General features: G+C 43.5%; 1 protein-coding gene across 1 annotated transcript; it reads right to left on the bottom strand.

Moving 5' to 3' along the window:
• Positions 1-3,103: 3,103 nt before the first annotated feature.
• On the bottom strand, positions 3,104-11,845 carry Klf6 (Kruppel like factor 6). Its single transcript, XM_028769926.1, has 4 exons — positions 11,498-11,845; positions 7,988-8,561; positions 6,541-6,664; positions 3,104-6,063 (listed from the first exon to the last, which is right to left on the bottom strand). The coding sequence occupies exons 1-4, from the start codon at positions 11,699-11,701 to the stop codon at positions 6,012-6,014; spliced, it is 954 nt and encodes a 317-aa protein (XP_028625759.1). The 5' UTR covers positions 11,702-11,845; the 3' UTR covers positions 3,104-6,011.
• Positions 11,846-12,613: the final 768 nt, after the last annotated feature.

A 12,613-nucleotide genomic window follows, 5' to 3' on the forward strand; every position in this document is an offset into this window, starting at 1 on the left:
CTCTCTGTGCATGAGGTGATTCCTGCCAATGAATGCAGGATGTCACATCCCTGATGGTGCTCTCTCTATTCTTAAGCATTAAAAATAAATATCTGCCATCTGTCTCATATCTGGAAAGCAATTTGAAATTGTGACTTCTGTTTACTTAAGGTTACAAGATTTAAAGCTTTAGTGACTCTCAATTGTGAAGACACTCTGTCTCTGTTTCAGAGAGTAGTGACACTTTTAGGTGAGTTCCTGTAAACTGAACAGAAGAGTCTCATGAGAGATTGGGCAAGTCAGAGAACAGGGTGGGGTGATGCTCAAAAAAAAATGGTCCTTGGTATCAAAGTTCTGGGTCAGAACAGTAAGATTGGTATTTCTGGACATCTCAGTCAAGTGGGGTAGTATCTTGAAGCCTCATTTGGGAAATGGACATATCATTTATTGTATGGGGTACCACATATATGTATGTATATAAATGCATAGAGAATATATGTATGCATAAATATATTTCTTCCCAAAATCTGATAAGAAAGTAGAAAATATCATCTTTGTCATCATAAAATTTTGAATTTTTGATAAAAAAACAAGATAGCTCAGGGACTAAAGAGAGGTTCAGGTGTTAAAGAGCAGTCATGAAGATGAGAATTCAGATCACAGCACCCAGGTGAATAGCTCCACCCCTAGCTGTGAAGGGGGTGGAGACAAGAAGATCACTGGGATATGGTAATTCCAACCTAGGCAGGAAGACACCAACCTCTGGTTCAGGAGAGACCCTGCCTCAAATAAATAGGGTGACTCTGATGAAGGATGGCATCTGATACCCTCTGTAAACAACGCACAAACACAGACACACAGACACACACACAAGCATATATTCACATACACACACACACATAGACATACAAATAAATAAGTTTAATAAGCAAATATTAAGATATAGCTTCTGGTAATATACCACACACATTAAAGAGGAGTTGCATATGGAAACTGTGTTCTTCATGTCAATTAAAATATAAAAGTAAGTGACTTTAATCACTTCCATTGCCTTCAGTACAAAGGCCCTATTAGATAAGAAATGGAATTGGGGGTTTGGGGGAAACCAGGGAGATTTTGGGTTCCTTTATAGGTACAATAGCACTTTTCAAAGAAGGTTAGTTTTTTTTTTTAACTAAAATAAAATTATATGTTGTCAAGCATCAAATGCCCAAGCAACTTAACTTTAATTAAAGGAGTAATGGGCAGTTTGAGAACATTCTGTTTTCCATTTTCAGAGCAATTTTCTCCAACAATACTTTCTCCTGTAGCAGAAGAGAAACTTTCCTAGGTCTGGGCCAAGAACTCTGAGGATGGTGAACATGTAATTTGAAGTCCACCCTATACTCACAGACCACAGAATGGTAGTGCTATAGAAAATCTAGATTCATGTGACCTAGCCCGGACTATTTTAGCAAGGAGTAAATGGAGGTCCATTGTTGCCGAGCAAATTGTCCCCAAAGTACACAGCCTGTTAGAACAAAAGTGTTCCCTTCCTTTTAGCTAGGTTTCAAAAAATTTGTTAAGCAGACTGAAAATGCTTTATATGTCTATAAATATCCCAAGTCTGTGGCTGATTCTTTGCACAGCGGTTCTCCCTAACAGCCTTATTTGAGCATAACTTAGCTGTTCAGCAGACTTTGCATGACAACACGGTCCAGTCTTAATAGTAACCGAGAGAGAATGCATTATCGAGACTTTATTTAGACTGTTCAGTCAAAGTAATCCAACTGTTAGTCACCCTGACATGTGCTTCAGAACGACACACACCCATGAATTCTGGCAAAAAAATAAAAAATAAATAAAAAATGTCACCAGCTCTTTATGATCTAGCCTACCACAAATCCAAGTTGTTGATAAAAAAATGAAAAAAAGCTGCTAATCTACACATGTAAAAAGCTGCTAATTTACACATGTAATTTTTTCTGCCTAATTATAAAATGTATAAAATAAGAAAATCCCATAAACTCTATATATTTAGAAGAATGAAGACCTACTCTGAACTAAATGACTATACCACATCTAAAATGGAGACCACCCTTCGTGGGGATCAAAGGACAGTGCATTAAAGAAACTCACTGATTTTACCCTGTGACTACTGATTGATTGACTTATAGAAGCTGAAAACAGATTCCAAGATGCAGCTCTCACATTGATCCACACAGTAATACTGGAGGCCAACATCTCAAGGCACTGCTCTGAGACAAGTTGCGGATTTTTTCTTAAACCGCACTATAAGTGATGCATTTTTCCTAAGTCACGAAATCACGTGAGGAGAGGCAATCTTGACTTTCTGCACTGCTTTACGGAGCTAACCAGGGAACTCTGGGAATAGGAAACAGTGACTGCAGACGGTCCATCGGGACAGCTTTCCGGCCTGACTTCCCTTTATCATCTGCTTGCTGGTCACTTCAGTCCTTCCCAGATGAAGGTCATCTAGGTGTGACGCCAGCTCCATCCAGAAAGACTGGCACAGCTCTACCAGCTAAGTGAACAAAATCTGCTGGATTTCACAAGCGAACCGGACGAGCAGTTAGCCATGGTGCTGGGGCCTCTGCACTGTAATAGTCTCCGGAGCGTGAGTGACAGGAATTAAAAAAATACAAGTTTCTTCCTATTGTGGCCCCCAAAAGCCTAGGGCTGTTTTTGCCAGGCTTTGGAACACATTCAGTATGGGGGGAGGGGGGGAGCAATGTCAAAAGCCTCCCTCTAGCTCCAGAGACAGCTGTGGTAAGTAGGAAGACAAGGGAGGCAGAGACTGAGCTAGGCAAATGGCCCTCAGAATTACACAATGGTGATTTCCCGGGGAGGAAGCCAGGCTGAGTAACGCAGCAGGAATTTGTTAACGACCAACCCCCTTCCCCCCACTGCACCCCAGAAAAACAATCAGGCTCCAGATGCTGATAAGAATTCTTTTTATGTTATTCGAATAAAAAATACATTCATACAGAAATATAACAATCTCGCAAAAAACAATTTCAAATAAAATCTTGTAAAACAAAATTTTACAAAAATCTTACAAAGATTCTTTAGATAACAGGGTGCTTCCAAAAAAAAAAAAAAAAAAGAAATAAAGAAATTTCACTAATAGAAATTTTTTTTTAATTTCAAGCAAAAGTCTCTGCTTGATTGAGGCTCAGTTATCACCTGAACAGAATGTACTTGCTTATTATTAAAATTACAGGCATTGACATATACGGCACCCAGCCCCACCCAGTCGAACAACATCTATGTGTTTCATAAGTGAGACGAGCCAGCACAAGTTTTCTTTCTCTTCTGTTTACCTTCTAACTTAATGGAATTGTTATGGATAAGCACACAGCAGGGCCAAAAAAGGAGTTTTTCAAAACCCAGCAAATCAAGTGCTAGGATTTTGAATTGCCAAACAAAAGTGCATTTTCCCCTTGAGCAAAATGAAATCAGTTCTGTAGAGAAATGTATTCATCAGGCCAGATACAACAAAACCAAACAACAAAACAGTTAAGGGAGCTTTAATCATTGCTCTTTTCCAGGAAGATCAAACGAAATACCAGCCCAGCCAGACTCATTCTCGTATATGTAAAGATCCACACCCAAAAAGCCAAGCAGCTGGATGAAATATCAGAAATATCAGCTGTCTACACTGTGGTATGCCAAATTCCGGGAAAGTACTCCTTGAAAAAGCTGGAAGAATCTACATGCTGGAAAAAATAGTTTCATCTGCATAAAAAGTATTCTAAAAAACAATCCCTGTGATCAGCTTACTCTTAGGTTAGATCTTCTAGTAAGGCTGAAAGTAAAATCAAAACCTTTGTGTGTCTGAGTCCAGCTGGTTGGCCAGGATTTTGTTCATGCCCCTTCTGAATGGCCAAAGGTACCCTATTCCAGGCTTGCCAATGATGACTAGCAGAATCAGCAGGCTGGAATAGACTCAACGCCGACAATGTCTCCAGCAAATTATTAAATTAAAGATAAAGCCTCTATAAAAGTTAGGTTATAGTTTTCAATTTCTTTTAACCTCCTTTATGGCCATTTTGAAATACTTCTTCACAGGCTGTAGAATTTTCTAGCTAAACATTCTAGTTTCTTCTTAAAAAAATATTTATATATTATCTATATATAATATATATATACACACATACATACACATACTATACACACAAATATACATACACAAAAAATTTCATCCACTTTTTTTTCCAAAAAAAAAAAAAAAAAAAGCAGTATACTTTCAGTTTTACCAACAGATAGCTAGACAGGTACTCAAAACTTGTGCCTTTTGAGCAAGATATTGACATTGGTTTTTCTTATTTAATACTTCTGTATCTTTAATATGTGTGACAATGTTACATAATAAATACAGCCGGTGTGTGTGTGTGTGTGTGTGTGTGTGTGTGTGTAAGATCTGTACAGTTGTGCAAGGTCTCTTAAAAGAGTCTCATGGTAGCAGAATTAGTTTACATATCTATTTTTTTTCCCCAATTTAACACTGACAGTCAAGTTGTTGGAAATGAACACATGTTGACATGTCAAAGGACTTTTCACCCGTTCGTCACTGTGGAGGATCTTAAAGAGGTGTTCTTTTTGTTGTCGCTGTTCTTTGTTTTTGTCCGTGTTATACATCAATACAGTACAATGCCAGGTGAAAAAAGAGCCGTAATTAAGCATGTGTCACCCATTCCCCTGTATTTGACCCCACAGAAGGGCCAGTTGCATAAGGCACCATTATGAAGGTCAACAGTGCATTAACAGCTAGAAAACCAGAAAGAGTCCTCAAGGCATAAATAAGAGACATAGCTGCATGAGACAAAACGGTTTCTAAGCTTAGTGGTTTGATCCACCTGACTGAGAAAAAAAAGTTTGTTCTCAGCCTAATGTGACATTAGACCGGTAATTTCCAGGCCCCCAGCATTTAGACATTTGACATGTGTCCAATTTCTCCAAAGGGTACCTTAAGATTCTCCCCCCCCCAAAAAAAAAGGAAAAAAAAGTAAATTCAAATTCCGAGTCGTTGAAAATACAACCCTACATTGCACAAGATCATTTTGCACGGGGAGTGTTACAAAATAGAAGGATCTGGGGGGAAGGAAGGTCGTGTCTTGCCAGGCCTAAATGGCTTAAGGAATCATTATTCTACACAAATTGGATCTTATAGCTGCTTATTAATTGGAATCGAGATTGGAGACCCAATTTAAAAATGTTAAAAGTTTATAGCTCCCCCAGACCATGCACGACTTATTTTGTATTATAAGGGAAAAAGACCACTGTTATTTGTAAATACAGCTTATACAATGGGTTACAAATGAGCTCCGTGTAGCCAGTAAAACAAGCTACTTGACACACTGCACATTCTATATAGCTGCACCAGACACCAGAAAGTCCTTTCACACAGGAAAGGGGGACAGGGGCTCCCCCTGCCCTTAACACTCGCCACAATGGGGTCCTGAGTTCCCGCTCCCACCCTCCAAGTTTTTCCATCTTTTTTTTAATTTTAATTTTAATTTTTATTTATTTTTTTTTGTTTTTGTTTATTTTTTTCTAAGGTGCAGACACCCTTCAGGAAATGATTGGTGGTCAACTCATCCCTTGCTATACTCCTCACACACAAAACATTCAAACTGCTTTCTTTTTCTGTCTCTTGTAGTTATTTGATACCACAAGGGGGAAAAAAAAGTCTGCCTCACCATACAGTCAGTAATAGATCCTCAACATACAATCATCCCACCCATTAACATTCTCAGTGCGCATGCTCACGGCAAAAAGCTTAGAGCCTCTCAGGAGGTTAGAAACCAGTGGTGAGTCCGGGGTCACCCAAACACCATGCACCGTGGGTGCTATGCCGCTTCTGACATGACTTTTGTAGCCCTCAAAAGACCTTCCAAAGAGAGGCCCCTGGAGGTAACTGGGTAGGAAGCAAAATGGCATGCTTTGGCTGGTACAGGCATCCCTCCTTCCATGGCCGCCTCTTAGCCTGGAAGCCTCTTTTAGCCTACAGGTTTCGTTCCTCTGCTCCTTCAGAGGTGCCTCTTCATGTGCAGGGCCAGGTGGTCAGACCTGGAGAAACACCTGCAAGGGCAAATCAGAAACAAAGTAGTGAGTTTTGTCTCCTGGATTGTGTGGCATACCAGATAACAGTCCCTGTACAAGTCCTCAGACTTTGCCAATACTTTTAGGGACAGGGAATACCAAGGCAGAGGAATACAAATTCAAGAAGTCTTCAGAGAACACCTAGGAAGTCCCAGAAGTCCCATGGAGGGTCTAAAGGATCTCTCAGTTTTTGAATTTGAAAACTGTTGGAGCCCACTTTGAAAGCCTTCCCCTAGACAGTTTTCTTGTAGAAATCTGACACACTGCCTCCTAAGAGAGACAGTCAAGGTATCAGAGACTTTTGCAAAAGCCCTAAACTTAAAGGAAATGGCACCAAGTAATGGGAAACTATTGGCCTTGTTTCCAAGGTCTATTGCACACACCTACTCTGCTCTGGTTCTTCCTCATTCCCATGATCCCACACTTCTTTTTCCTGCAAAGCCTTCATTGACGTACCTGTCACAGTGAGAGCATTTAAAAGGCTTGGCACCGGTATGCTTTCGGAAGTGTCTGGTCAACTCATCACTTCTTGCAAAACGCCACTCGCAACCTTCCCATGAACATCTGTAAGGCTTTTCTCCTGGGAAAAGAGCACATGACAAAGGCACCATGACTTTACTGACATAATGGAGGAAGGGAGAAGATTCAACAACATATACTGTGGGATCCCCGCAGCCTACAGACCTCACCATATACTTCAATGGTAGTAAGGTACCTTTGGCAAGCTAAAGGTCACAAGCATAGGCTCTTTGCTAACCTAGCCTGAAGGGCTCACTCAGGCTGTTTGTTACAGGGATCCAGGTTTGACAAAGTCATGCTACCAGAATCAAAGTTACCTCATAACAATGACAATTACTCAGACTGATGACATACTTGCAGGGTGAGGTGTCAGCCCACAGGACCCACAGCCTTGCTGAGGGAGGAGATTTATTGCTTTCTCCATGGATACAGCCCCCTCCAGCACTATCTGGCTCCTTACTCATTTCCCTGTGGAATGAGTCGTCTGGGACCTTCTACATTTCTACAAAACTGAAATCATGAGTTTCTGAGAAACCTCACTCAGAGGGCTTTTGGATCAGTTTCTAGATGGCAATCAAACGACCAAATTGACATCACTCCCTAACTAAATTATAAGTGTAGAACAGAATAAAATGCTACCCGTCAGTAAAAAATGATGCTCAAATCAACCCAAGGCAAAAACTGTCTTGTTTGGGGGAAACACTCATATCCTCTCCTAGCTCTGTGTCTCTTCAGGGCCCTGACTTCATCTCTCAGGAATCTGACTATCCTCTTGGTAAGATAGGAGTTTACAATTACTTATCCTGTTATCCTTCCCCTCCTATCCTGTATGCTGTGCTGGCTATTTCAAACAAGCAGAATTCAATCTAAGTAGTGGCATTGCGTTAAGAAAGCCCTTTTTCTATGTGGCTGAGTGACAAAGAGTCTTCACAGTAAATGCTCACTAGCCAAGACTATTGCTCACACTGAGGCCTCAAAACCCCAGTGTCAACATCAGTGAACTCTAGGCTGCCCAAGGACCCTCTGTCCTGAGCCTGCACTTACATGACAAAGAAAGAGGTGCAACCCAACATAGCACGATGATGCATGGACAATGGGAAATGAGCACCCAGTGGGTGAAGGTTTGAGTGTCCATGGAGAATGTGATCTGGCCTCTTGTTTAATCTGAATGCATGAACCATTCATCTGATTCAAATGTCCAGTCTTTTAAGATTCTACTCTGAACTCCAAAAAAACACCCAATTCCTTGGAGACCAGAATTTAGGAAGTGAGGATTTCCTTGCTTGTGACCACATCCTGGGGAGCCCTGGCTCCCTCCCAGGGCTGATTCGATTCCCGAGCGCCCAGCAGCAGCTGACCACCTAGACCCCGAGAGGGGACTGACCTGTGTGAGTGCGCTGATGTGCTTTCAAGTGGGAGCTTTTAGTGTAAACTTTCCTGCAGCCGTTAAAGTGGCACCGATGTACCCTTCTTCTGCCATCTGGGGAGGCATCGCCACTACCCTTGTCACCAGACTTCCCAGAGGTCCCACTTCGAACCTTCCCGGGTGAGGGCAGATCTCCTGGCCCACAGCCCCATAGTTGAGAAGATTCCCTGTTCACTTCTGGAGAAGAAGGAGGTGTGGAAATGACAGAGGAACTCAGATTTCCTGAATTGACTAAGACTTCACCAATAGGATCAGAGGTAAATTTGGTCGTGGGTGAAAGTTCCTCTGAACTGTCCGAAGACTCGCTGCTGACATCAGAGTTCAGGCTATTGGTCTCTAAGTTATAATTAAAGCTGGAGCTGATCAGAGAGTCCTCTGGGGGACTAGAAGAAATCTTCAGGTCTGATTCCTCCTTCTTCTCCCGAGCTAGAATGATTTTGGTCCACAGGTCTTCCTGGTTGTCAAATTTTATCTCAGAGGCTGACACATAGCAGGGCTCACTCTGAAGATAGCGTTCCAACTCCAGGCAGGTCTGTGCAAAAGGAACCACAAGAAGGCACGTGACTGTTACGGCTACTGAAAGTGGAACTGAAAGCACACAGGAATTAAAAAAAAAAAAGAAAACATGCAACAAAGGACGAATAATTATTTCTATGTCAGGTACTGTGGGTCACAAAGTCTTCTGTAATTCGAATCTATTTCCTCACGAATGCTAGAGGAAAGCTGTTTCTAGGAATCTGAAGGAAAAGCAGAGGTGAGACCTCTCTTGGTTTCTCCAGTGTTGGGCCAATGGCCACAACGAGTGATGATCACTAAGCCTGTTTTGTTGTTATAGTTACAAGTGTTGACATTTCTAATGACGATCCTGGTAAACCACACAAAGAAAACCAGCCTTACACACATCACTCCCCCTCCCACCAACCTAACAGGTTTAACCAGATCCTCTGACATTCCCTAGAACTATGAGCATCAGTGAGAGACCAGCCATCTATGAGTGTTCACACAACAGGACAGAAAGATTGCACAGCCCACAGTGTAGTCTGAAGACTCCCTTGGAGGGGGGGGGGGAGCAGAGCTCACGATATTGGGCTGGCTGTAGTCAGAAAACAGACAGCAGATATCTGTCTGTATTCACTTCATGGACACCAATAGATTTGAAAGGAAATCTCTTATTTTCTGTGTAGCTGGGACCTAGGATTTACATATATATGCGTGTGTGTGTGTGTGTATACAAATGTGTATATATGGATATATGTATGTATATCCATATATACACACGTATATTTTTAAATGTCATTTCCCCAAGTGCAGGACTACGGATACCATCAAACTTTAATGATTTCTTCTCACTGGCCAGAGGGAAACAAGAAACCTCGACAACAGAAGTGAATTCTTTCAGAATGGCTATCTGCTATTGTAAAGGATGGAAAGGGGAAATCACTCCCTGGCCCTTCTGGGAGTCCCACAATGAACAAGGACTTTATCTCCTGGCCAAGGGTACAACAGTGTGAGTCATCACTCCTTTTTCTTTCACGCAATGCCAAAGGAGACTTCCTTTTGAAATTCTGACCAGCAGCCAAATAGCGACCCGGCTCAAATACACATGCAGTGTGCCATGGACAGGGTGCCCCTTCCCCAGCCCTGTGACCAACCTTTCAAGGAGCTACACACTGCAGGGATCAGCAATCCCCTCTCCCCACCATCTCAAACTTTCTAGCCACTGGAAAAGAAAAACGGTAGGAAAGATTTTAGGATTCAATTATGTAGGCCCTGATTTTTCAGTAGCTTTGCCTGCATGCCCATATAAGGCTGTCTGTGCCTCTGTGTATTCTATTCTACAGACAGAAATTTCAGCACTAAATTGCAACAAAAAATTGTTATCAGGGTACAGACCATCTTGAGCACAGGCTACCAGCAAAAGGGCTAATGCTTACTTAACAATGTGCCTTCTATCACGGTCTACACACATCCTAAGCTCTCCCTGTAGACAGCTTCACACAACAAGCATGAGCAAGCCAGGGAAGAGGGGGTGCTTGCTTTCCCTTTCCCCCCAAAATTCGATGTCTGTTACAGTGCGTACAGTATTAAGAATCGAGGCGGTGATACCTATTATTGATGTTCCAAAGAAATGGCGAGTACATTTATGAAGATCTTGTTAAACTTTAATCAACTGGCTAATTTAAAATCTCCATTATGCTGATGAGCAGTGGGGACCTGATCGAAGCTCTCTGGGAGTTTAAAAGGCTCTGAAGGGGACCAGGAGCCAAGTCTGGCTAGTTGCCCAAATCCCAAATGCCTAAAGGAAACTACTAAGATCAATTTCAATCACGTCCCAGGGAGCAGCTTCTTTGAGGAGGAAAAATGGGGAGGGGGAAAGAAAGGCAGAGAGGATTGTGAACAATTAAGCCGGCATGTGGAGGTTTCAGCCAACACTTCGCTTTTCCTGCGTTTTAAAGCCTGGGAGGTTGTGAAACCGACGGAATATATTTCATCTGCTAATTCACTTGGAGGAATTAAAAAAAAAAAAAACCCAGAAGGGTTGAGAGACGGCCACAGAATCATTGTTTTAAAGACAATGGTAAAAGTGTTTGAGATTTTTTTCTTTTTTCTTTTTTGCCACTCACAGAATCCTAAGACTTAGAAGGAGGAGGGAGTGTTTTTTTTTTTTTATTTCCGTTGCCCCAAATTCTAGTTCCACTAAAATGCCGGAATTCGAGATTTTTCTTGCCCAAAGTAAGACCCGAAGCAACTAGGAATGGACTCATTGTCATATGACTGACAAGTCACTTGTGTGCAAACAGCACCCCCCCACACACACACACCCGCCGCGCAGTCAACAAGAAAAGCAGGTAAGAAAAACAAGCCAGACATACGTGAATGCTAAGAAATTATCCAGAAGGAAAAGAAACTGCAAATGGCCTTGAGTTCAAAAAGAACTACTGCGTTCTGCGAGCAAAATATTAAGACTTTTAAAAATTGAATGTACAAATATCAAAACAAAACCAAAATCCTTAAATCAAATCTTTTGGCAGTCAAGGCAAGCTCGTTCATATGACAGGGTCCAGCTGTGGAGTTTGGAGCTGGTACAAGCCCCAAACTTGTGCCAAGGGCTCAGATCTGGATCGGCCAGAGGAATTTGGGGTCCCCCCCCCCTCAGGTGTATGTGGCTCGGAAGCTCGGAATTAGCAAAAAAGCAAAAAACGAAGAAATAAAAACGTACTGGGAAAGAGAGCTCGCCTCCACACAAATGACAACTCTACTCGCTCCCGAAGGCTCAGTCTACAGTGCCTTCATCATTCCCGGCAGCAGAAGGACATCTTAAGATCATTATTTTATTTTTTTTTAATTAGACAAATGCTAACCATCTTTAAAAAGATGCACTTCCAAGCACACACCATCTTGCCTGCTTCTCCGCGCGACTCCCTCCTCGGCGCACCGGGCAGGTGAAAAAAAAAAATCCGTATTTACCTGTTGCCAATATTCCTCCAGGGACGGCAGAGCCGAGAAGTAGCCTGTTTCGTGCACAATCTGTAGTTCCTGGAAGATGCTACACATTGGGAGCACATCCATGTCGGGTTGGAAAAGACAGTCCCCGCTGTCGGGAAAACAGGGAGGTGAACGATCAGGAATCGGAGCAGAAACTGTTCCCGGGAGCGCAGGTGAAAGTTTCATGCAAACTGGATGGCGCTGCAATCGGACGCCGGGTCCGGACCCTCCCGCAGCCCGCAGCGCGCCGAGCCCACGCAATATTTGCAAACAGCGGACTGACTGCAAGCGTAACCCCTGCAAAACTTCCCTATTCAAAGCTCCGCTGCCAGCCTCCCCCCTCCTCCCCCGCTTGGCTCCCCCCACTCCTCCTCCCCCCACGTGACCAGCTTGGAGCTCCGCCCCCCACGATACCCAATCCTGCCTCTCCTGTCTCGGGGGCTGCGCGACAATGATGTCAGCTCGCACCAATCGCCAGTGCGGACACACAGCGGCCCCGCCTGGCGTGACCGAGCCTCTCCATTAAAGGCCTCTCTATTGGTGCAATTCGAACTCGGCCTGCGCTGATTGGAAAGACGTCTCGCAGGCTATTTTTAGCAGGGTATATAAGGCGAGGGCTAAGGCGCACCGAAGGAGTCGGCGCTGGGAGGTGCACAGCCTAACGTTGCAGAAGTGTGGCCGGAGCGGCCCGAGCTGGGGGAGCCTAGCCGGGGCAACCGGGCACCTGTCCCCGCTGCCCGGCTACCCGGTTGCACCTTCTGATCCTGTCACCCGGACCGGTACCGAGCAAAAAAAAAAAAAACAAGGGAGCAGACATATGCCCGATCCCCCTCATTCCTCCCGCTCGGTTCCCGTGTTCCCGGATCCTTCCCTGACCCTCCATTCTCCTTGGTCCCCTGATTTCTTTGTCCCGAGTCCCTTCCATACTCAGAGATACAGAGGTGCCCCGGAGTGAGCGCAATCATGCCCGCAGGTACCCGTGTGTTGAGGGGACCATAAGACTGAACAGCAGGGGGACTTGGTGCTCCAGAGTCTCTGTGTGGTAGTTTCTGTCTCGATCCCTAGGACGGAGGATGACAGTAGCCTGAGACCAAAATA

The sequence above is a fragment of the Grammomys surdaster genome, unplaced genomic scaffold (genome assembly GCF_004785775.1).
Source record: "Grammomys surdaster isolate TR1022 unplaced genomic scaffold, NIH_TR_1.0 194, whole genome shotgun sequence".
Taxonomy (NCBI): domain Eukaryota; kingdom Metazoa; phylum Chordata; class Mammalia; order Rodentia; family Muridae; genus Grammomys; species Grammomys surdaster.